Source organism: Salmo salar, chromosome ssa13 (genome assembly GCF_905237065.1).
Source record: "Salmo salar chromosome ssa13, Ssal_v3.1, whole genome shotgun sequence".
Classification (NCBI taxonomy): domain Eukaryota; kingdom Metazoa; phylum Chordata; class Actinopteri; order Salmoniformes; family Salmonidae; genus Salmo; species Salmo salar.
In genome coordinates, this window is record NC_059454.1 from 45,899,028 (window position 1) to 45,923,896 (window position 24,869).

The 24,869-nt window shown below is 45.5% G+C and overlaps 1 protein-coding gene across 10 annotated transcripts in view; it reads right to left on the reverse strand.

Moving 5' to 3' along the window:
* LOC106566953 (histone-lysine N-methyltransferase PRDM16) overlaps positions 1-24,869 on the reverse strand; it is a 421,112-nt gene that overhangs the window by 26,697 nt on the left and 369,546 nt on the right. For all 10 annotated transcript variants that reach the window (XM_045693333.1, XM_045693334.1, XM_045693331.1 and 7 more), the window contains exon 13: positions 1,417-1,586. In XM_045693333.1, the coding sequence (XP_045549289.1) occupies positions 1,417-1,586 (170 nt within the window). The remainder of the gene's footprint in view (positions 1-1,416; positions 1,587-24,869) is intronic.

The following is a 24,869-nucleotide window of genomic DNA, read 5'->3' on the forward strand; positions in this document are numbered from 1 at the left end:
TCCTGGAGGCCAGACAATGTGCACACAATGGTGCGTTCGGCTGCACGTATCACCCTCTGGAGTGCCTTGCGGTCAGCATTTTTCAGAAGGTTTTCCTGTAACTTTTTACCTGGGCTCTTCTACCTTTCATATGTGTTTTGATCCTAGCAAACTCCCCAAGTCTTGCTGGTGACAAGCTTATCCATAACATGATGCTGCCACCACAATACTTGCAAATACAGAAGTTTCACATCATTGCATTCACTCCGCATTACTGGCCGGTATGACAAAGTAAAAAGGTCTATGTTGAAAAATCTATTTCAAATCATCCATTATGTTTGCAACAAGGCCCTTGTGTAATACTGCAAGACAACATGGCAAATAAATTAACTTAACATAAAAACGTCAGGTTTGGGTCAAATACATCACATGACAGAGTGAAACCTTCTGTATTTTCAAGTAATATGGTGGCAGCATCATGTTATGGGTATGCTTGTTTGTCAGGATCAAAATAAATATGAAAGGAGCAAAGCCCAGGTAAGAAGTTAGAGGAAAACCTGCATGTCTTCTAAATACCTAACCCTGGCATAGAGTTTTATATTTCAGTGGAACAATTATAAAAAATATAATGCCAAAGACACTCACATTCCGAGAGGTTTTGAGTGTTTCTGAGGCGTCCCGTTTAAATCCGGAGTTAAATCTACTTGAAATCAGAGACAAGGTTTACATAATGCTGTCCATCAATGATTCCAACCAAATTTACTGAGCTTGAGGAATTTTGACAAAAACAATGGATATAATGTTGCCTTAACAGTTGTGCAGAGTTGGTAGAATCTTATTCAAAATGATTTAATGATTCCACCATCCAAAATGATTCCACCAAGTTTTCCGTGGTGTGAAGACATACACAATCAAGACATTTTTTATTTTTTTATTTTATTAATTTCACTTTGAAAATGTGGAGCAGGTTGTGTATCCAATTTAATCCCTTTTTATGTTTTATTTAAAGTAAGTAAAATGTGACAACTTTGCAAGGGGTGTGTAAACTTTCACTAGGCCCTGTAGTCAAACTTAATGTACTGTATGTACATGTTAATGTAGTCAATATAGTCAATGTTATCAATTGCAGTACGCTCATCAGCAGTAAAAGAAAATAGGTAAATGCTATTTTATTTGAGGCTGTGAATAACAACCATGTACTGTATGTTAAAGGGACATTCAACTCCAAAACCAATGTTTGTCAGATGTTTTTAGATCTAGAAATTATACTACACTTATCTTTTCCATTCATTTGAGGTTATAATGACATATATCGCTGAATCTACACAACAGGTGGCCTTGGACATAAGATGTTTGAAAATATCTGATAAACTTAGATTTTATGGTATAACACAGCTGATCTAGGGGGAGGGGTTCATTAGGTGAACAGGGACCCACCGGGCAGGTTCTCGTGCTCATGCTTCTTTAGGTGACGGTCCAAGTTGGTCTGCTGGCCGAAACAGCGGTTGCACAGGGGACACTTGAAGGGCTTCTCCTTGTTGTGGATGTTGCGTACGTGCCGCTGGAGGTTGGAGGAGATGCTGAACGAGCGGTCACAGTATTTACACCTGGGGGGGGGAGAGAGAGAGAGAGAGAGAGAGAGATAGAGAGAGAGAGAGAGAGTGAGAGAGAGAGAGCAAGAGACAGAGAGCGAGAGAGAGACAGAGAGAGAGAGAGACAGGGACAGGGACAGAGAGGAAGATTAGATTTCATATGTTTCTGTATTTGCTTTGGTAATGAAAGATTAAAGTGAATCTAACTGAATTGAAAGAGAAAGAGAGTGAGAAATGGAAAAGTATAGAGAGAAAGAGAAAGAACAGGGGAGGAGAGGGAAGCAGAAAGAGAGAGAAAGGAGAAGAGAGGTAGAGGGGTAAGACAGGCAGGGAGAAGGGAGGCAGAGAGAGAGAGAGTACAGGTAGAGAAGGCAAATAAGGAAGGGAGAAGGAGTGAGCTTGGGAGGCAGAGAGAAAGATAAATGAAGCAAACATTGGTTGGTAAAGAAAGGAGAAGAGAGGTAGAGGGGTAAGACAGGCAGGGAGAAGGGAGGCAGGGAGAAAGATAAATAAAGCGAACATTGGTAAAGAAAGGAGAAGAGAGGTAGAGGGGTAAGACAGGCAGAGAGAAAGATAAATAAAGCGAACATTGGTAAAGAAAGGAGAAGAGAGGTAGAGGGGTAAGACAGGCAGGGAGAAAGATAAATAAAGCAAACATTGGTAAAGAAAGGAGAAGAGAGGTAGAGGGGTAAGACAGGCAGGGAGAAGGGAGGCAGGGAGAAAGATAAATAAAGCGAACATTGGTAAAGAAAGGAGAAGAGAGGTAGAGGGGTAAGACAGGCAGGGAGAAAGATAAATAAAGCGAACATTGGTAAAGAAAGGAGGAGGTAGAGGGGTAAGACAGGCAGAGAGAAAGATAAATAAAGCGAACATTGGTAAAGAAAGGAGAGTTGGTCTAAATGTTGCAACGGTCATTAAAATTGTAACATTTTAAAAACAATTATAGTAAATGCAACAGTTGGACAATGGATGAAGATACTCCAACCTGTTTACATTTTTTAATCTGTCAGGTGGAGACTGAATTATAGCACATAAAACATTTTACTTGCACAGACAAATAATGGAGTTCAGGGATTTTGGTGGGAATTAAGGTCTTCCATTTATTGTCAAATTTCCTTTTTTTGCACTCATATATGTACAGTGTGGGTGTCACGTCTAGCTTAGGTAGCAGGAAAGGGGCAGAGTCAAGAGCAGGAGACTGAGGACCGGTAGCACAGAAGTTTATTCTACCGTTGAATAAGGTATCCAAAAACGCAGGGTGCGCACAACACCCAAAAGGAGAATTGCTCCAAAAATGAAAACGCACGGGGCGCAGCCCGGCAATACACAATGACTGACCAAAAGCACGCTGAGAATGCAAAGGCAGCGCAAACTACCATACCCCCCCCACTAAGGACAAACTAAATACCCCCCCCCCCCCACTAATGACAAACAAGGAACAGGTGCGGACCTAGACAGACAAAACCAAAAGACACAGAAACATAGATCGGTGGCAGCTAGTAGGCCGGCGACGACGACCGCCGAGCACCGCCCGACCGGGGAGGGGTGCCACCTTCTGTGGATACTGTGACAGTGGGTGTGTGGGTGTATTTGCATATACGAAGACATTAACATAAAGGGTGGAACAGGACTGCAACCACAAACACTTCCTCTGTCTAGGCCTACCTGCAGCCACAAAAACTTCCTCTGTCTAGGCTTACCTGCAACCACAAAAACTTCCTCTGTCTAGGCCTACCTGCAACCACAAAAACTTCCTCTGTCTAGGCCTACCTGCAACCACAAAAACTTCCTCTGTCTAGGCCTACCTGCAGCCACCTGCTCTGCCTAGGCTTACCTGCAGCCACCTGCTCTGTCTAGGCCTACCTGCAGCCACCTGCTCTGTCTAGGTCCTACCTGCAGCCACCTGCTCTGCCTAGGCCTACCTACAGACACCTGCTCTGCCTAGGTCTACCTGCAGCCACCTCCTCTGCCTAGGCCTACCTGCAGCTACCTGCTCTGTCTAGGTCCTACCTGCAGCCACCTGCTCTGCCTAGGCCTACCTGCAGACACCTGCTCTGCCTAGGTCTACCTGCAGCGCCTTTGGTAAGTGGTCTATCAGAGGACAATGAGACTGAGGCGCGTGCACGAGGCGACCCCATGTTTTTATTTTCTCTCTCTTTGTACTAAAACACAGATTCCCGGGTCGGAATATTATCGCTTTTTACGAGAAAAATTGCATAAAAATTGATTTTAAACAGCGGTTGACATGCTTCGAAGTACGGTAATGGAATATTTAGAATTTTTTTGTCACGAAACGCGTCGGGCGCGTCACCCTTCTTTACCCTTTCGGATAGTGTCTTGAACGCACGAACAAAACGCCGCTATTTGGATATAACTATGGATTATTTTGAACCTAACCAACATTTGTTATTGAAGTAGAAGTCCTGGGAGTGCATTCTGACGAAGAACAGCAAAGGTAATAACATTTTTCTTATAGTAAATCTGACTTTGGTGAGGGCCAAACTTGGTGGGTGTCTAAATAGCTAGCCCTGTGATGCCGGGCTATCTACTTAGAATATTGCAAAATGTGCTTTCACCGAAAAGCTATTTTAAAATCGGACATAGCGAGTACATAGAGGAGTTCTGTATCTATAATTCTTAAAATAATTGTTATGTTTTTTGTGAACGTTTATCGTGAGTAATTTAGTAAATTCACCGGAAGTTTGCGGGGGGTATGCTAGTTCTGACAACACATGTGTAACAACCGTCGTTAGGAATGGACCAAGGCGCAGCGGGAATGTGGGTACTCATGTTTATTGATGAAAAAAACAAGTAAAGTATCCACTGGAAAACCAAACAAAACAATACTCACGACGGCAACAGTGTGACATGCTAAACAAGCAGTGATCACAAACAACTACCCACAACCCCAAAGAAAAACACACACCACTATATAAGACTCCCAATCAAAGGCAACTCAATACACCTGCCTTCAATTGGGAGTCTAATCACCAAAACAAACCCCTTAACATACAAAAAACCTGCCACATCCTGACCCAAAACTGATACCATACCTCCCTCTGCTGGTCAGGACGTGACAGTACCCCCCCTCAAGGTGCAGACCCCGGAATGCACCTAACAACAGAAAATACCCCAAAAAATGTAACCCCAACAAAACCAATAAACAATAACCCCTAAACAATAAGGGAGGGAAGGGAGGGTGGCTGCCGTCAACGACGGCACTGTGCTACACCGGAGGACAGGAGGGCCACTCGGGCTGGGCCGGAGGACCGGAGGGCCACTCGGCTGGGCCGGAGGACAGGAGGGCCACTAGGGCTGGGCCGGAGGACAGGCGGGCCACTCGGGCTGGGCCGGGGGACAGGCGGGCCACTCGGGCTGGGCCGGGGGACAGGCGGGCCACTCGGGCTGGGCCGGAGGACAGGCGGGCCACTCGGGCTGGGCCGGAGGACAGGAGGGCCACTCTGGCAGACCCGGGCAGTCGGGCCACTCTGGCAGACCCGGGCAGTCGGGCCACTCTGGCAGCTCTGGGCAGTCGGGCCACTCTGGCGGCTCCTGACTAGCGGGCGGCTCTGGCGGCTCCTGACTAGCGGGCGGCTCTGGCGGCTCCTGACTAGCGGGCGGCTCTGGCGACTCTTGACTGGCGGGCGGCTCTGGTGACTCTTGACTGGCGGGCGGCTCTGGTGACTCTTGACTGGCGGGCAGCTCTGGTGACTCTTGACTGGCGGGCAGCTCTGGCGACTCTAGACTGGCGGGCAGCTCTGGCGACTCTTGACTGGCGGACAGCTCTGGTGACTCTTGACTGGCGGACAGCTCTGGTGACTCTTGACTGGTGAGGCTAGGCTGACGCACTAGACGCCTGATGCGTGGGGCTGGAAGTGCCAGCCTGGAGACACGCACCTCCATGCTAGTGCGTATGGCGGGAAACACCGGACCGTAGAGGCGCACTGGCGGTCTTGAGCGCAGGGTTGGCATCACCCCTTCCGGCTCGATGCCTACTTCGCTCTGGCACATGCGGGGCGCTGGTACTGTGCCTACCGGCCTGAAAATCCCAGGCCTCACCACAGCCCCAACTCCAAAGCACAGGACCTGTCCAGTCTGCCCTACAAGGGTACGGGGAGCTGGCCTGGGGCTCCAATCTCGCCCCGCCAAACAGCCCTTGTGCCCCCCCCCAAAAATTATTGGGGCTGCCTCTCGGGTTCCCTTAGCTCCCTTAACTTGTCCTCCCGGAATCGTCTTTCGTCCTGCCAGGTCCATTCCTTACGTTCCTCCTGGCGCTGCTCCCTCCTCTTCCGCTGCTTGGTCCTGGTTTGGTGGTGGGTAGTTCTGTACCAACCGTCGTTAGGAATGGACCAAGGCGCAGCGGGAATGTGGATACTCATGTTTATGGATGAAAAAAACAAGTAAAGTATCCACTGGAAAACCAAACAAAACAATACTCACGACGGCAACAGTGTGACATGCTAAACAAGCAGTGATCACAAACAACTACCCACAACCCCAAAGAAAAACACACACCACTATATAAGACTCCCAATCAAAGGCAACTCAACACACCTGCCTTCAATTGGGAGTCTAATCACCAACACAAACCCCTTAACATACAAAAAACCTGCCACATCCTGACCCAAAACTGATACCATACCTCCCTCTGCTGGTCAGGATGTGACAACATGCTAATGTAAAAAGCTGTTTTTTGATATAAATATGAACTTGATTGAACAAAACATGCATGTATTGTATAACATAATGTCCTAAGATTGTCATCTGATGAAGATCATCAAAGGTTAGTGCTGCATTTAGCTGTGGTTTGGGTTTATGTGACATTATATGCTAGCTTGAAAAATGGGTGTCTGATTATTTCTGGCTGGGTACTCTGCTGACATAATCTAATGTTTTGCTTTCGTTGTAAAGCCTTTTTGAAATCGGACAGTGTGGTTAGATTAACGAGAGTCTTGTCTTTAAAATGGTGTAAAATAGTCATATGTTTGAGAAATTGAAGTAATAGCATTTCTAAGGTATTTGAATAACGCGCCACGGGATTCCACTGGCTGTTACGTAGGTGGGACGAAATCGTCCCACTGGCCCTAGAGAAGTTAAGACTAGGGAGGACGCTTATATTTTTAATTAGGGATCCCCATCAGCTAATCTTCCTGGGGTTCAAACACATTAAGGCACTTACATCACACATAAAACAAAAGATAAAACAGTACATCATGTAACATTACACCACTACATATCTACAATACAAAATGTATAATACCACCATACAACAATATAACATCTCTACATATCTATAATACTAAATGTATAATACCACCATAAAACAATATTACACCACTACATATCTATAATACTAAATGTATAATACCACCATACCACAATATTACACCACTACATATCTATAATACTAAATGTATAATACCACCATACCACAATATTACACCACTACATATCTATAATACTAAATGTATAATACCACCATACAACAATATTACACCACTACATATCTATAATACTAAATGTATAATACCACCATACCACACCACTACATATCATTAACACTAAATGTATAATACCACCATACAACAATATTACACCACTACATATCTATAATACTAATTGTATAATACCACCATACCACAATATTACACCACTACATATCTATAATACTAAATGTATAATACCACCATACCACAATATTACACCACTACATATCTATCCATACAACAATATTACACCACTACATATCTATAATACTAAATGTATAATACCACCATACCACAATATTGCACCACTACATATCTATAATACTAAATGTATAATACCACCATACCACAATATTACACCACTACATATCTATAATACTAAATGTATAATACCATTATACCACAATATTACACCACTACATATCTATAATACTAAATGTATATTACCACCATACCACAATATTACACCACTACATATCTATAATACTAATTGTATAATACCACCATACCACAATATTACACCACTATATAACTATAATACTAAATGTATAATACCACAATATTACACCACTACATATCTATAATACTAAATGTATAATACAATATTTTGTTGAGGTTTAGTTTAGGTTTGGGGTTTAGTGAATGATTTATCCCATATACAAGGCTTTCAGTTTTTGAAATATTAAGGACATTCTTATTCATTTCTACCCATTCTGAATCTAACTGCAGCTCATTGTTAAGTGTTGCAGTAATTTCAGTCACTGTAGCAGCTGAAGTGTATAGTGTTGAGTAATCCACATACATAGACACATTGGCTTTACTCAAAACCATTGGCATGGGAATTCCTGATTCTACCTGGATTATGTTGGAGAGGCTTCCAATAAAGAACCCACTCTGTGTTCTGTTAGACAGGTCCTGTAACTCTTTATCCACTATATAGCAAGGGATGTAAAGCCATAACACAGTGCATTCAGAAAGCATTCAGACCCTATGACTTTTTCCACGTTTTGATACGTCACATCCTTATTCTAAAATGGATCAAATTATTTTTCTCCACATCAGTCTACACACAATACCATATAATGACAAAGCAAAAATAGTTTTTTAGAAATGTTAGCAAAAACACAGAAATACCTTATTTACATTAGTATTCAGACCCTTTGCTATAAGACACACAATTGAGATCAGGTACGTCCTGTTTCCATTGATCATCCTTGATGTTTCTAAAACTTGATTGGAGTCCACCTGTGGTAAATTGAATTGATTGGACATCATTTGTCCGCCCAGCCAAACTGAGCTATAGGGTCGAGAAGCGCCTTGGTCAGGGAGGTGACCAAGAACCCGATGGTCACTGACAGAGCTCTAGAGTTCCTCTGTGGAGATGGGAGAAACTTCTAGAAGGACAACCATCACTGCAGCACTCCACCAATCACGCCTTTATGGTAAAGTGGCCAGACGGAAGCAACTCCTAAGTAAATGTCACATGACAGCCCACTTGGAGTTTGTCAAAAGACACCTAAAGGAAATTCTCTGGTCTGATGAAACCAAGATTGAACTCTTTGGCCTGATTGCCAAGAGTCATGTCTGGAGGAAACCTGGCACCATCCCTACGGTAAAGAATGGTGGTGGCAGCATCATGCTGTGGGGATGTTTTTCAGCGGCAGGGACTGTGTGACTAGTCAGGATCAAGGGAAAGATGAACGAAACAAAGTACAGAGAGATCCTTGATGAAAACCTGCTCAAGATCGCTCAGGACCTCAGACTGGGGCGAAGGTTCACCTTCCAACAGGACAATGACCCTAAGCACACAGCTAAGACAACGCAGTAGTGGCTTTGGGACAAGTCTCTGAATGTCCTTGAGTGGCCTAGTCAGAGCCTGGACTTGAACCCGATCGAACATCTCTGGAGAAACCTGAAAATAGCTGTGCATCGACGCTCCCCATCCAACCTGACAGAGCTTGAGAGGATCTGCGGAGAAGGATGTGAGAAACTCCCGAAATACAGGTGTGCCAAGCTTGTAGCGTCATAACCAAGAAGACTTGAGGCTGTGATCACTGCAAAAGGTGCTTCAACAAAGTACTGAGTAAAGGGCTTGAATACTTATGCAAATGCAATATTTACGTTTTTTATTTTTAATACATTTGCAAAAATGTCTACAAACCTGTTTTTGCTTTGTCATTATAGGGTATTATGTGTAGATTGATGAGGGAAAAAACGTAACAAAATGTGGAAAAAGTCAAGGGGTCTGAATACTTTCCAACAGCAGACTATGATCGATAATGTCAAAAGCTGCATTGAAGTCAACAAAACAGCCCCCACAATATTTTTAGTATCAATATCTCTCAGCCAATCATGAAAGTCTGTTGTCAATTTGTTTACTGTACTAGCATTATATCTGGTCAAATGAAACAGGCTGATTGGTCTGCTATTTCAATCAAATCAAATCAAATCACATTTTAATGGTCACATACACATGGTTAGCAGATGTTAATGTGAGTGTAGCAAAATGCTTGTGCTTCTAGTTCCGACCATGCAGTAATATCCAACAAGTAATCTAACAATTCCTTAACAACTACCTTAATACACACAAATCTAAAGGGGTGAATGAGAATATGTACATATAAATATATGGATGAGCGATGGCCGAGCGGCATAGGCAAGGTATGAGATGAGTAATGTAAGATCTGTAAACATTATTAAAGTGGCATTATTTAAAGTGGCATTGTTTCATTCTCTGGCCTAGGTGGGATGTGGCCGTCCCACACTATTCAACAGCCAGTGATATAGTGTCACGATTCCCACCGACGGTGGCGCCCCCTCCTGCTCGGGTGGCGCTCGGCGGTCGTCGTCACCGGCCTATTAGCTGCCACCGATTCCCTTTGCTTTTCCCTTTTTTTAATTTTTCACACCTGTGGTAAATTAGCCATTAGAAGGGCTATTTAGGTTAGCTGGCCCGCTCCTTTTCGTGCAGGATTAATTGTTGTGTCAGACTGTCTTGTTCATGTTCGGCTTGGCGTTGTCATACTTTATTTATTCCCCTGTGTTTGGGATCTTTGATTTTCTTTCTCAAAGTGTTATTAAAAGAACAACACTCCCTGTGCTCGTTGCTTCCTGCGCCTCATTCCTAATCACGACTACCAACGCCGTTACAGAATCCCGCACCACCATAAAGGTATGGAATCAGCGGAAGCAGCGAGCACTCCTCTGCCCTCGATGGAGGAACGCGTGCTCCACCACACGACAGTCCTACATCGCATTGGATCGGCCATGGACCAGATGATGGAGAGGATGGACCGATGGGAGAGAAGTGGTATCCTCTCTCCACCTCCACCTCCCCCGATACAGCCATCTGCGCCTCCCATGACGTCTGGCTCTGGTGCGCTTCGTTTGGCGCTCCCGAGGGAGTACGATGGGGCGGCGGCTGGGTGCCAGGGGTTTTTGCTCCAGCTTGAGCTGTACCTGGCCACCGTCAGACCTGCTCCCACGGGGGAGGAGAGCGTGAGTGCCCTCGTTTCCTGCCTGACGGGCCGAGCTCTGGAGTGGGCTAATGCGGTCTGGAACGGTCCAGACTCGGCGAGGGACCACTACCCAGAGTTCACCCGCCGCTTTCGGGCCGTGTTCGACCACCCTCCGGAAGGAAGAGCGGCGGGTGAACGGCTGTTCCACCTCAGGCAGGAGACGAGGAGTGCGCAGGACTTCGCGCTGGAGTTCAGGACCTTGGCTGCTGGGGCGGGGTGGAACGACAGGGCCCTCATAGTCCACTACCGCTGCAGTCTCCGGGCGGACGTCTGCAGGGAGCTGGCCTGTCGGGACACAGCTCTGTCCCTGGACGAGCTGATTGATATGTCCATACGTCTGGACAATTTGCTGGCTGCCCGCGGGCGTTCGGAGAGGGTCCTGCCCGTTCCACCCCCGTGCACCCCCCCTCCTACCCCTATGGAGGTGGGAGGGGCCGTGCCATGGGGCACCGGAGGAGGTGGCTCCTCCTGCACCAGCTGTGGTCGGAGAGGACACACGGCCGACCGGTGCTGGAGGAGCCAGTCTGGGAGTCGAGATGGCAGGCAGAACACTTCTCGGTCACCTCAGGTGAGTCAGCACCAGATTTACCCAGAACCCCCTGTTGGTCACGTGTTTTTACCGTTTTTTTTTACCTAATTTTTACCCTCTTCCCAGCATAGGGCGCTAGTCGATTCAGGCGCAGCTGGGAATTTTATGGACCGTGGACTTGCCATCAAGCTGGGCATTCCGCGGGTGCCGTTAGATTCCCCCTTCCCCGTGCACTCCCTAGATAGCCGACCATTAGGGTCAGGGCTAGTCAGGGAGTCTACGGTGCCACTGGACATGGTAACGCAGGGGAATCATCTGGAACGCATTATTTTTTTCCTTATTGATTCGCCTGCGTTTCCGGTGGTGCTGGGGGTCCCCTGGCTGGCTGGTCACAATCCCCGTATTTCGTGGAAACAGGGGGTTCTCCAGGGGTGGTCAGAGGAGTGTTCAGGGAGGTGTCTAGGAGTTTCCATAGGTGCCACGTCGGTGGAGAGTCCAGAACAGGTGTCCACCGTGCGCATTCCCCCCGAATACGCCGATTTGGCGATCGCTTTTTGTAAAAAGAGGGCGACTAAATTACCACCTCATCGACAGGGGGATTGTGCGATAGATCTCCAGGTAAACGCTGCGCTTCCCAGGAGTCACGTGTACCCCTTGTCACAGGAGGAGACGGCGGCTATGGAGACATATGTCACGGAATCCCTGGGACAGGGGTACATTCGGCCCTCCATCTCACCCGCTTCCTCGAGTTTCTTTTTTGTGAAGAAAAAGGAGGGAGGTCTGCGTCCGTGCATTGATTACCGAGGTCTAAACGCTATCACGGTGGGATTTAGTTACCCACTACCTCTCATCGCTACGGCGGTGGAATCATTTCACGGAGCACAGTTCTTCACAAAATTGGATCTCAGGAGCGCGTATAATCTGGTGCGGATCAAGAAGGGAGACGAGTGGAAAACCGCCTTTAGTACCACATCAGGCCATTATGGGTACCTCGTCATGCCGTATGGGTTGAAAAATGCTCCAGCCGTCTTTCAATCCTTTGTTGACGAGATTCTCAGGAACCTGCACGGGCAGGGCGTGATTGTCTATATCGATGACATTCTGATATATTCCGCCACCCGCTCCGCGCATGTGTCTCTGGTGCGCAAGGTGCTTGGTCGACTGCTGGAGCATGACCTATACGTTAAGGCTGAGAAGTGTGAGTTTTCCAAACGAGCCGTCTCCTTTCTGGGTTATCGCATTTCCACCACGGGGGTGGTGATGGAGTGTGACCGCGTTAAGGCCGTGCGTAATTGGCCGACTCCAACCACGGTGAAGGAGGTGCAGCGGTTCTTAGGCTTTGCCAATTACTACCGGAGGTTTATCCGGGGTTTTGGCCAGGTAGCGGCTCCCATTACCTCACTGCTGAAGGGGGGGCCGGTGCGTTTGCGATGGTCGACGGAGGCGGACGGAGCCTTCAAGAGGTTGAAGGCGCTGTTCACCGACGCACCCGTGTTGGCGCACCCGGACCCGTCTTTAGCGTTCGTAGTGGAGGTGGACGCATCCGAGGCTGGGGTGGGTGCCGTGCTATCACAGCGCTCGGGTATGCCATCGAAACTCCGCCCCTGCGCTTTCTTTTCGAAGAAGCTCAGTTCGGCGGAGCGTAACTACGATGTGGGGGACAGGGAGTTGCTAGCGGTCGTTAACCTGTTAGGGCTAGGGGGCAGCATTTGCACGTCTGGATAAAAAAATGTACCCGATTTAATCTGGTTACTAATCCTACCCAGTAACTAGAATATGCATATACTTATTATATATGGATAGAAAACACTCTAAAGTTTCTAAAACTGTTTGAATGGTGTCTGTGAGTATAACAGAACTCATTTGGCAGGCAAAACCCTGAGACATTTTCTGACAGGAAGTGGATACCTGATGTGTTGTATTGACTTTAAACCTATCCCATTGAAAAACACAGGGGCTGAGGAATATTTTGGCACTTCCTATTGCTTCCACTAGATGTCACCAGCCTTTACAAAGTGTTTTGAGTCTTCTGGAGGGAGATCTGACCGAACAAGAGCCATGGAACGATGATGTCCCATTAGACACCTGGCGCGAGTTCATGTTGGGTACCCTCGTTCCAATACGTTATAAAGAGTATGCATTCGTCCACCTTGAATATTATTCATGTTCTGGTTAAAAAGGCCCTAATGATTTATGCTATACAACGTTTGACATGTTTGAACGAACGTAAATATATTTTTCCCCCTCGTTCATGACGAGAAGTCCGGCTGGCTTAGATCATGTGCTAACAAGACGGAGATTTTTGGACATAAATGATGAGCTTTTTTGAACAAAACTACATTCGTTATGGACCTGTGATACCTGGAAGTGACATCTGATGAAGAGAATCAAAGGTAATGGATTATTTACATAGTATTTTCGATTTTAGATCTCCCCAACATGACGTCTAGTCTGTATCCGAGCGCGTATTTTCTGGGCGCAGTGCTCAGATTATTGCAAAGTGTGATTTCCCAGTAAGGTTATTTTTAAATCTGGCAAGTTGATTGCGTTCAAGAGATGTAAATCTATAATTCTTTAAATGACAATATAATATTTTACCAATGTTTTCTAATTTTAATTATTTAATTTGTGACGCTGACTTGACTGCCGGTTATTGGAGGAAACGATTTCCTCAACATCAATGCCATAGTAAAACACTGTTTTTGGATATAAATATGAACTTGATAGAACTAAAAATGCATGCATTGTCTAACATAATGTCCTAGGAGTGTCATCTGATGGAGATTGTAAAGGTTAGTGCATCATTTTAGCTGGTTTTATGGTTTTGGTGACCCTGTCTTTGACTTGACAAAACATTACACACAACTCTTGTAAATGTACTGTCCTAACATACTCTAAATTTATGCTTTCGCCGTAAAACCTTTTTGAAATCGTAAAACGTGGTTAGATTAACCTCTTGGGGCTAGGTGGGACGCTAGCGTGCCACCCGTGGTGCACTCCATCAACAGCAGGTGCATTTCAAGAGCGGCAAATTTGAATCCAAATAAATGTCAAAATTCAAATTTTTCAAAAATACAACTATGTTACACCATTTGAAAGATAAACATCTCCTTAATCTAACCACGTTTTACGATTTCAAAAAGGTTTTACGGCGAAAGCATAAATTTAGAGTATGTTAGGACAGTACATTTACAAGAGTTGTGTGTAATGTTTTGTCAAGTCAAAGACAGGGTCACCAAAACCATAAAACCAGCTAAAATGATACACTAACCTTTTACAATCTCCATCAGATGACACTCCTAGGACATTATGTTAGACAATGCATGCATTTTTAGTTCTATCAAGTTCATATTTATATACAAAAACAGCGTTTTACTATGGCATTGATGTTGAGGAAATCGTTTCCCTCCAATAACCGGCAGTCAAGTCAGCGTCACAAATTAAATAATTAAAATTAGAAAACATTGGTAAAATATTATATTGTCATTTAAAGAATTATAGATTTACATCTTTTGAACGCAATCAACTTGCCAGATTTAAAAATAACCTTACTGGGAAATCACACTTTGCAATAATCTGAGCACTGTGCCCAGAAAAATACGCGTTGCGATACAGACTAGACGTCATGTTGGGGAGATCTAAAATCGAAAATACTATGTAAATAATCCATTACCTTTGATTCTCTTCATCAGATGTCACTTCCAGGTATCACAGGTCCATAACGAATGTAGTTTTGTTCAAAAAAGCTCATCATTTATGTCCAAAAATCTCCGTCTCGTTAGCACATGATGTAAGCCAGCCGGACTTCTCGTCATGAACGAGGGGAAAAATATATTTCCGTTCGTTCAAACATGTCAAACGTTGTATAGCATAAATCATTAGGGCCTTTTTAACCAGAACATGAATAATATTCAAGGTGGACGAATGCATAGCCTTTTATAACGTATTGGAACGAGGGTACCCAACATGAAGTAGCGCGCCAGGTGTCTAATGGGACATCACCGTTCCATGGCTCTTGTTCGGTCAGATCTCCCTCCAGAAGACTCAAAACACTTTGTAAAGGCTGGTGACATCTAGTGGAAGCAATAGGAAGTGCCAAAATATTCCTAAACCCCTGTGTTTTTCAATGGGATAGGTTTAAACTCAATACAACACATCAGGTATCCACTTCCTGTCAGAAAATGTCTCAGGGTTTTGCCTGCCAAATGAGTTCTGTTATACTCACAGACACCATTCAAACAGTTTTGGAAACTTTAGAGTGTTTTCTATCCATATATAATAAGTATATGCATATTCTAGTTACTGGGTAGGATTAGTAACCAGATTAAATCGGGTACATTTTTTTTATCCAGACGTGCAAATGCTGCCCCCTAGACCCAACAGGTTAAGGAGATGTTTATCTTTCAAAGGGTGTAAAATAGTTGTATGTTTGAAAAATGTGAATTTTGACATTTATTTGGATTCAAATTTGCCGCTCTTGAAATGCACCTGCTGTTGATGGAGTGCACCACGGGTGGCACGCTAGCGTCCCACCTAGCCCATAGAGGTTAAAGCTCTGAGGGTGTGGAGGCACTGGCTTGAGGGTGCTAAACACCCCTTTCTCATCTGGACCGACCACTGAAACCTGGAGTACATCTGGGCAGCGAGGAGACTGAATCCACGTCAGGCGAGGTGGGCCATGTTCTTCGCCCGGTTTAGGTTTACCATCTCCTATAGACCGGGTTCCCTGAATACTAGGGCTGACGCGCTGTCCCGTCTCTATGACACGGAGGACCGGCCCATCGATCCAACTCCCATCATTCCAGCATCTAGGCTGGTGGCGCCAGTGGTATGGGAGGTGGACACGGACATTGAGCGGGCATTGGTGTTGGAACCTGCGCCTGCGCAGGTGCCCGTAGGGCGCATGTATGTGCCGCTCGGTGTTCGTGATCGTTTGATTCGGTGGGCGCACACGCTACCTACTGCGGGTCATCCTGGTGAGGCGAGGACAGTGCGGGGTCTAAGGGGGAAGTACTGGTGGCCCACCTTGGCTAAGGACGTGAGGTCCTATGTCTCTTCCTGTTCGGTGTGTGCCCAGAGTAAGGCTCCTAGGCATCTACCGAGAGGGAAGTTACAGCCCCTCCCCGTTCCACAACGACCATGGTCGCACCTGTCCATCGACTTCTTAACAGATCTTCCCCCCTCTCAGGGGAACACGGCGATTCTGGTGGTTGTGAATCGGTTCTCTAAGTCCTGCCGTCTCCTCCCATTGCCCGGTCTCCCTACGGCCCTGTAGACTGCGGAGGCCCTATTTACCCACGTCTTCCGGCACTACGGGGTGCCGGAGGACATTGTCTCTGATCGAGGTTCCCAGTTCACATCCAGGGTCTGGAAGGCGTTTATGGAGCGGCTGGGGGTCTCGGTCAGTTTGACCTCCGGTTATCACCCCGAGAGCAATGGGCAGGCGGAGAGGGTGAACCAGGAGGTGGGCAGGTTCCTGAGGTCGTATTGCCAGGACCGGCCAGGGGAGTGGGCGAGGTATATTCCCTGGGCTGAATTAGCCCAGAACTCACTTCGCCACCCCTCAACTAACATATCACCCTTTCAGTGTGTGTTAAGTTACCAGTTGGTCCTGGCTCCATGGCACCAGAGCCAGACCGAGGTTCCTGCGGTGGAGGACTGGGTCCAGCACTCCAAGGAGACCTGGAGAGCCGTCCAGAACTCACTAAAGGAGGCCAGTGCGCGGCAGAAGAGGAGTGCTGACCGCCACCGCAGTGAGGCGCCCGTGTTCGCACCGGGAGACAGGGTCTGGCTCTCGACCCAGAACCTGCCCCTCCGCGTGCCCTGCCGGAAGCTGGGGCCGCGGTGTGTGGGGCCCTTCAAAGTCCTGAGGAGGATAAACGAGGTGTGTTATCGGTTGCAACTCCCTTCCTATTACCGTATTAACCCCTCGTTTCATGTGTCTCTCCTCAGGCCGGTGGTAGCTGGTCCCCTTCACGAAGATGAGGTGCCGGAGGTCCCTCCACCCCCTCCGGACATCGGGGGGTCCCCGGCGTACAGCATACGGGCCATTCTGGACTCGAGACGCCGGGCGAGGGGCCTGCAGTACCTCGTGGACTGGGAGGGGTACGGCCCGGAGGAGAGGTGCTGGGTGCCGGCGGCGGACGTCCTGGACCCAACTATGTTGAGGGAGTTCCACCACCTCCGTCCGGATCGCCCTGCCCCTCGCCCTCCGGGTCGACCTCGAGGCCGGTGTCGGCGCGCTGCAGGAGCCGCGCGTCAGGAGGGGGGTACTGTCACGATTCCCACCGACGGTGGCGCCCCCTCCTGCTCGGGTGGCGCTCGGCGGTCGTCGTCACCGGCCTATTAGCTGCCACCGATTCCCTTTGCTTTTCCCTTTTTTTTTTTTTTTTTCACACCTGTGGTAAATTAGCAATTAGAAGGGCTATTTAGGTTAGCTGGCCCACTCCTTTTCGTGCGGGATTAATTGTTGTGTCAGACTGTCTTGTTCATGTTCGGCTTGGCATTGTCATACTTTATTTATTCCCCTGTGTTTGGGAACTTTGATTTTCTTTCTCAAAGTGTTATTAAAAGAACAACACTCCCTGTGCTCGTTGCTTCCTGCGCCTCATTCCTAATCACGACTACCAACGCCGTTACATATAGCATGGCGCGAAATACAAAACAGCAAAAATATCATAATTTCAATTTCTCAAACATATGACTATTTTACACCATTTTAAGGATAAACTTCTCGTTAATCCAACCACATTGTCCGATTTCAAAAAGGTTTTACAGAGAAAGCAAAACATTAGATTATGTTAGGAGAGTACATAGACAAAAATAACCACACAGCCATTATCCATGCAAGGACATGTGTCACAAAAACCCAAAACACAACTAAATGAAGCACTAACCTTTGACAATCTTCATCAGATGAGACTCCTAGGACATCATGTTACACAATACATGTATGTTTTGTTCGATAAAGTTCATATTTATATCCAAAAACAGCATTTTACATTTGCGCATGATGTTCAGAAAATGTATTCCCACCAAAACGTCCGGTGAATGTGCACATCAATTTACAAAAATACTCATCATAAACGTTGACAAAATACATAACAATTATTTTAAGAATTAGTGATACAGTACTCCTTTATGCAACCACTGTGTCAGATTTTAAAATAGCTTTACGGAGAAAGCACATTTTTCAATATTCTGAGTACATAGCTCACCATCACAGCAAGCTATACAGACACCCGCCAAGTTCGGGGTCACCTAAACTCAGAATTAGTATTATAAATATTCTCTTACCTTTGCTGATCTTCATCAGAATGCACTCCCAGGACTGCTACTTCCACAAGAAATGTTGTTTTTGTTCGAAATAATCCATATTTATGTCCAAATACCTCCGTTTTGTTCGTGCGTACAGAGCACTATCCAAAGGCATAACGCGCGAGCGCGGTACCAGAGACGAAAAGTCAAAATTTTCCATTACCGTACTTAGAAGCATGTCAAACGCTGTTTAAAATCAATCTTCATGGTATTTTTTACGTAAAATTGCGATAATATTCCAACCGGACAATAGCATATTCATTCAAGAAGAAAAAGAAGGAACGGCGCGCTCACGGGATCGCGCATATCCAATCCCTTTGTCCCCAGGCAGTCCACTGATTGACTGAGCTACTATACTCTGCCCAGTGACAGGAGAATGCTGAAAGAACTTTCTGAAGGCTGTTGACAGCCAATGGAAGCCTTAGGAAGTGCAACTTGACCCCACAGACACTGTAGTTTTGATAGAGATTCAAAAGAAGAACTACAATTCTCAGACTTTCCACTTCCTGGTTGGATTGTTCTCAGGTTTTTGCCTGCCATATGAGTTCTGTTATTCTCACAGACACCATTCAAACAGTTTTAGAAACTTCAGAGTGTTTTCTATCTAAATCTACTAATAATATGCATATTCTAGGCCAGAGTTTCTGGGCCAGAGTAGTAACCAGTTTAATTTGGGTACGTTTTTCATCCGGCCCTGAAAATACTGCCCCCTATACTTTATGAAGTTAAAGTGACTAGTGATCCATTATTTAAAGTGGCCAGTGATTGGGTCTCACTGTAGGCAGCAGTCTCTCTGAGTTAGTGATTGCTGTTTAGCAGTCTGATGACCTTGAGATAGAAGCTGTTTTTCAGTCTCTCGGTCTCAGCTTTGATGCACCTGTACTGACCTCGCCTTCTGGATGGTAGCGGTGTGAACAGGCAGTGGCTCGGGCGGTTGTTGTCCTTGATAATCTTTTTGGCCTTCCTTTGACATCGGGTGCTGTAGGTGTCATGGACGCCAGGTAGTTTGCAGTTCGCACAACCCACTGGAGAGCCTTGCGGTTGAGGGCGGTGCAGTTGCTATACCAGGCTGTGATACAGCCCGACGGGATGCTCTCGATTGTGCATCTGTAAAAGTTTGTCAGGGTTTCGGGTGACAAGCCAAATTACTTCAGCCTCCTGAGATTGAAGAGGCACTGTTGCGCCTTCTTCACCATGCTGTCTGTATGGGTGGACCATTTCAGTTTGTCCGTGATGTGTACACCGAGGAACTTAAAACTTTCCACCTTCTCCACTACTGTCCCGTCAATGTGGATAGGGGGATGCTCCCTCTTCTGTTTCCTGAATTCCACGATCATCTCCTTTGTTTTGTTGACTTTGAGTGTGAGGTTATTTTCCTAACACCACCCTCCGAGGGCCCTCACCTCCTCCCTGTAGGCCGTCTCATCGTTGTTGGTAATCAAGCCTACCACTGTAGTGTCGTCTGCAAACTTGATGATTGAGTTGGAGGCGTGCATGGCCACGCAGTCATGGGTGAACAGGGAGTACAGGAGAGGGCTGAGAACGCACCCTTGTGGGGCCCCAGTGTTGAGGATCAGCGGGGTGGAGATGTTGTTTCCTAACCTCACCACCTGGGGGCGGCCCGTCAGAAAGGGGTCGAGACCCAGGGTCTCAAGCTTAGTGACGAGTTTGGAGAGTACTATGGTGTTAAATGCTGAGCTGTAATCGATAAACAGCATTCTTACATAGCTATTCCTCTTGTCCAGATGGGTTAGGGCAGTGTGCAGTGTGATTACGATTGTGTCGTCTGTGGACCTATTGGGGCAGTAAGCAAATTGGAGTGGATCTAGGGTGTCAGGTAGGGTGGAGATGATATGATCCTTGACTAGTCTCTCAAAGCACTTCATGATGACGGAAGTGAGTGCTACGGGGCGATAGTCATTTAGCTCAGTTACTTTAGCTTTCTTGGGAACAGGAACAATGGTGGCCCTCTTAGAGCATGTGGGAACAGCAGACTGGGATAGGGATTGAATGAATATGTCCGTAAACACACCAGCCAGCTGGTCTGCGCATGCTCTGAGGATGTGGCTAGGGATGCCGTCTGGGCCTGCAGCCTTGCGAGGGTTAACACGTTTAAATGTTTTACTCACGTTAGCTGCGGTGAAGGAGAGGCCGCAGGTTTTGGTAGTGGGCCGTATCAGTGGCACTGTATTGTCCTCAAAGCGTGCAAAGAATTTGTTAACCTCTTGGGGCTAGGTGGGACGCTAGCGTGCCACCCGTGGTGCACTCCATCAACAGCAGGTGCATTTCAAGAGTGGCAAATTTGAATCCAAATAAATGTCAAAATTCAAATTTTTCAAAAATACAACTATGTTACACCATTTGAAAGATAAACATCTCCTTAATCTAACCACGTTTTACGATTTCAAAAAGGTTTTACGGCGAAAGCATAAATTTAGAGTATGTTAGGACAGTACATTTACAAGAGTTGTGTGTAATGTTTTGTCAAGTCAAAGACAGGGTCACCAAAACCATAAAACCAGCTAAAATGATACACTAACCTTTTACAATCTCCATCAGATGACACTCCTAGGACATTATGTTAGACAATGCATGCATTTTTAGTTCTATCAAGTTGATATTTATATCCAAAAACAGCGTTTTACTATGGCATTGATGTTGAGGAAATCGTTTCCCTCCAATAACCGGCAGTCAAGTCAGCGTCACAAATTAAATAATTAAAATTAGAAAATATTGGTAAAATATTATATTGTCATTTAAAGAATTATAGATTTACATCTCTTGAACGCAATCAACTTGCCAGATTTAAAAATAACCTTACTGGGAAATCACACTTTGCAATAATCTGAGCACTGCGCCCAGAAAAATACGCGTTGCGATACAGACTAGACGTCATGTTGGGGAGATCTAAAATCGAAAATACTATGTAAATAATCCATTACCTTTGATTCTCTTCATCAGATGTCACTTCCAGGTATCACAGGTCCATAACGAATGTAGTTTTGTTCAAAAAAGCTCATCATTTATGTCCAAAAATCTCCGTCTCGTTAGCACATGATGTAAGCCAGCCGGACTTCTCGTCATGAACGAGGGGGAAAAATATATTTCCGTTCGTTCAAACATGTCAAACGTTGTATAGCATAAATCATTAGGGCCTTTTTAACCAGAACATGAATAATATTCAAGGTGGACGAATGCATACTCTTTTATAACGTATTGGAACGAGGGTACCCAACATCAACTCGCGCGCAAGGTGTCTAATGGGCCATCATCGTTCCATGGCTCTTGTTCGGTCAGATCTCCCTCCAGAAGACTCAAAACACTTTGTAAAGGCTGGTGACATCTAGTGGAAGCAATAGGAAGTGCCAAAATATTCCTAAACCCCTGTGTTTTTCAATGGGATAGGTTTAAAGTCAATACAACACATCAGGTATCCACTTCCTGTCAGAAAATGTCTCAGGGTTTTGCCTGCCAAATGAGTTCTGTTATACTCACAGACACCATTCAAACAGTTTTGGAAACTTTAGAGTGTTTTCTATCCATATATAATAAGTATATGCATATTGTAGTTACTGGGTAGGATTAGTAACCAGATTAAATCGGGTACATTTTTTTTATCCAGACGTGCAAATGCTGCCCCCTAGACCCAACAGGTTAAGTTTGTCTGGGAGCAAGACATCGGTGTCCGTGACGGGGCTGGTTTTCTTTTTGTAGTCCGTGATTGACTGTAGACCCTGCCACATACATCTCGTGTCTGAGCCGTTGAATTGCAACTCTACTTTGTCTCTATACTGACACTTAGCTTGTTTGATTGCCTTGCGGAGGGAATAGCTACACTGTTTGTATTCGGTCATGTTTCCGGTCGACTTGCCATAATTAAAAGCAGTGGTTCGCGCTTTCAGTTTTGCGCGAATGCTGCCATCAATCCACGGTTTCTGGTTGGGGAAGGTTTTAATAGTCACCGTGGGTACAACATCACCGATACACTTGCTAATAAACTCGCTCACCGAATCAGCGTATAGATCAATGTTGTTGTCTGAGGCTATCTGGAACATATCCCAGTCCACGTGATCGAAGCAATCTGGAAGCGTGGAATCAGATTGGTCGGACCAGCGTTGAACAGACCTGAGCACGGACGTTTCCTGTTTTAGTTTCTATCTATAGGCTGGGAGCAATAAAATTTGATTTGAACATTTGATTTGATCTGAGGGAAAACCTTTCAAGCTTTGGAATGAAGATGCAGGGCTCTTTTCATTTTGTGTTTTGTGTGTGTGTGTGTGTGTGTGTGTGTGTGTGTGTGTGTGTGTGTGTGTGTGTGTGTGTGTGTGTGTGTGTGTGTGTGTGTGTGTGTGTGTGTGTGTGTGTTTGTGCACCCGCGGGCTACATGTGTACATACAGGTTGAAGGGAGGTGCAATTACTTCATTATCTTAAGATAACTTTTTGTGGACCCCCCCCAGGTTGCTCTGACCGTTACAATGGGGCAGCACATTTTTATTTATTATTTAAGCAGGGAGTCATGCTAAGACCACAGTCTACGTTGCAGATGAGCCCTGCATGAACACATCAATAAACAACAATTGCATATATACTGTACACACATCAATTACACAATACATGAAAAGCAAACACAAGACACAAAAAGCAAAACACAATCATATGAAACAAACCTACCTTTAGCTGCCCCCCTCTTGCCATTGTATAGAATTTTTTTTTTTTGTTAATTTCCTGCAATTCTACACATTTTGCCATAGGGAGTAGAGAAAAGGCTGCTGTTTTAAAGCCACATTTTCTGCAATTCTATACATTTTGCCATTGACCAGAGAAAAGATTTTGACTGAAATAACAAGAGAAAAACTGCTGATGCTCAACAAAATGTAGAAATCTTACCTTGACATAGACGCTATCGCCATGGTCAATAACCGGAATAAATGTTGACTGAATTATTTGTCAACCCAGATGCCCAGACACGATCAATGAGGGCACCATCCATATAACATCAGATACATTTTTAAGTGATTTGGAAAATAACATATCATTTGTTTTACCTTGCTGAAGTACCAATTTAGGTTCAACTAAGGCTTTCTGCAGGGCAGTAAAGCAGATTGAAGTTCTGGATACAGGTGAATGTTAAACTTTTTTTTACAGATAAACCAATATTGTTAATGTAAATAGTGAAAAGAACCAGACCAAAAATCGATCCCTGTTATGTCTAGAAAACCTAATTTAACACCATCAGTAAATACACACTGTGTTCTCTCCTTTAAATTATTTTCAAACCAGCTACACGCAGCCTGGTCCAGGCCATTTGATGAAAGCCTCTGAATAAGTAATGAATGGAGCATTACCGCCTGAATGGGGTCTTTCAGTGGTCAGGTCTAAGTGGGGCCAATTTCAGAGCAGAAAGCATCCGTCTGATAGGATAAAAGATCTCAGGCAGGGAAATGGCCCTACGACAATGAAGCATGAGTGCCTGGCTATGAGGCCCAGTTCTCTCTCTCTCTCTCTCTCTCCCTCTCTCTGTCTGTCTCTATCTTTCTCTCTTGGTTGCTCTCTCTCTCTCACATACACACACTGTCGCTCTCTCTTGGTTGCTCTTTTCCTCTCTCTGTCTCTCTGTCGCTGTAGGTCTCTTCTTGTCTCTTTCTCTCTCTATCTTTCTCTTGGTCTCTCCCTCTCTCTCTGCGCTGCATTGGTGTTATTTGCATGAAAAGTGGCAGAGATAATGATGTCTGCTATTTGTTAGGGTAAATTGTTTCTAAATGAGGTAATCAGCAGATTGTTTGGACTGGGCGCGGGGACTGGGCCCCCTGAGAGACTCTCTCTCTCTCTCCTCTCTCTTTCCTTCTCTCTCTCTCTCTCTTTCTGTAAATTGTGCTCATGGAGTTGGCACTACAGCTCAACAGAGGACAAAGTGCACCACTTTTATTTTGTGCCCTTGGGTTAACCAAGTTTCAAATACTAGATGGTCCATTTGAAAATGACATTGCAGGTTATTTTCAAAAGTAGAACTGCTTGCCTATCACTGCCACTCTTGCCATTTCACTGTCAACATGTTCTCAAACTGCGCACTGTCTGTTGGACTCCAAGAGATGGAGAAATAGATAGATGGAGAAACATTCAGCAGAGAGAGAGAGAGAGAGAGAGAGAGAGAGAGAGAGAGAGAGAGAGATGGAGGGACACGGGGTTAAAGAGCGAGAGAGAGAGTGTGTTATGTGTGAGTGTGTATGTGTGAGCTCTCCGTGGCGTGGCGAGCAGAAGTAGCTGGCAGGACTCTCTACGTACTTGATGTTGTTATGATAAACGGCTTAAGAGCATCTTGAGAAATGAGGGCTGTGAGGTTCAGAGGTCAATCAATGAGCTCTCTGAATGTCTGAGGTCTAAGAGGAAGGAAGCCCCCTCCCTATCTGTGCAGAGACTGGGAAGGCGCCAAATGACTGATAATGAACT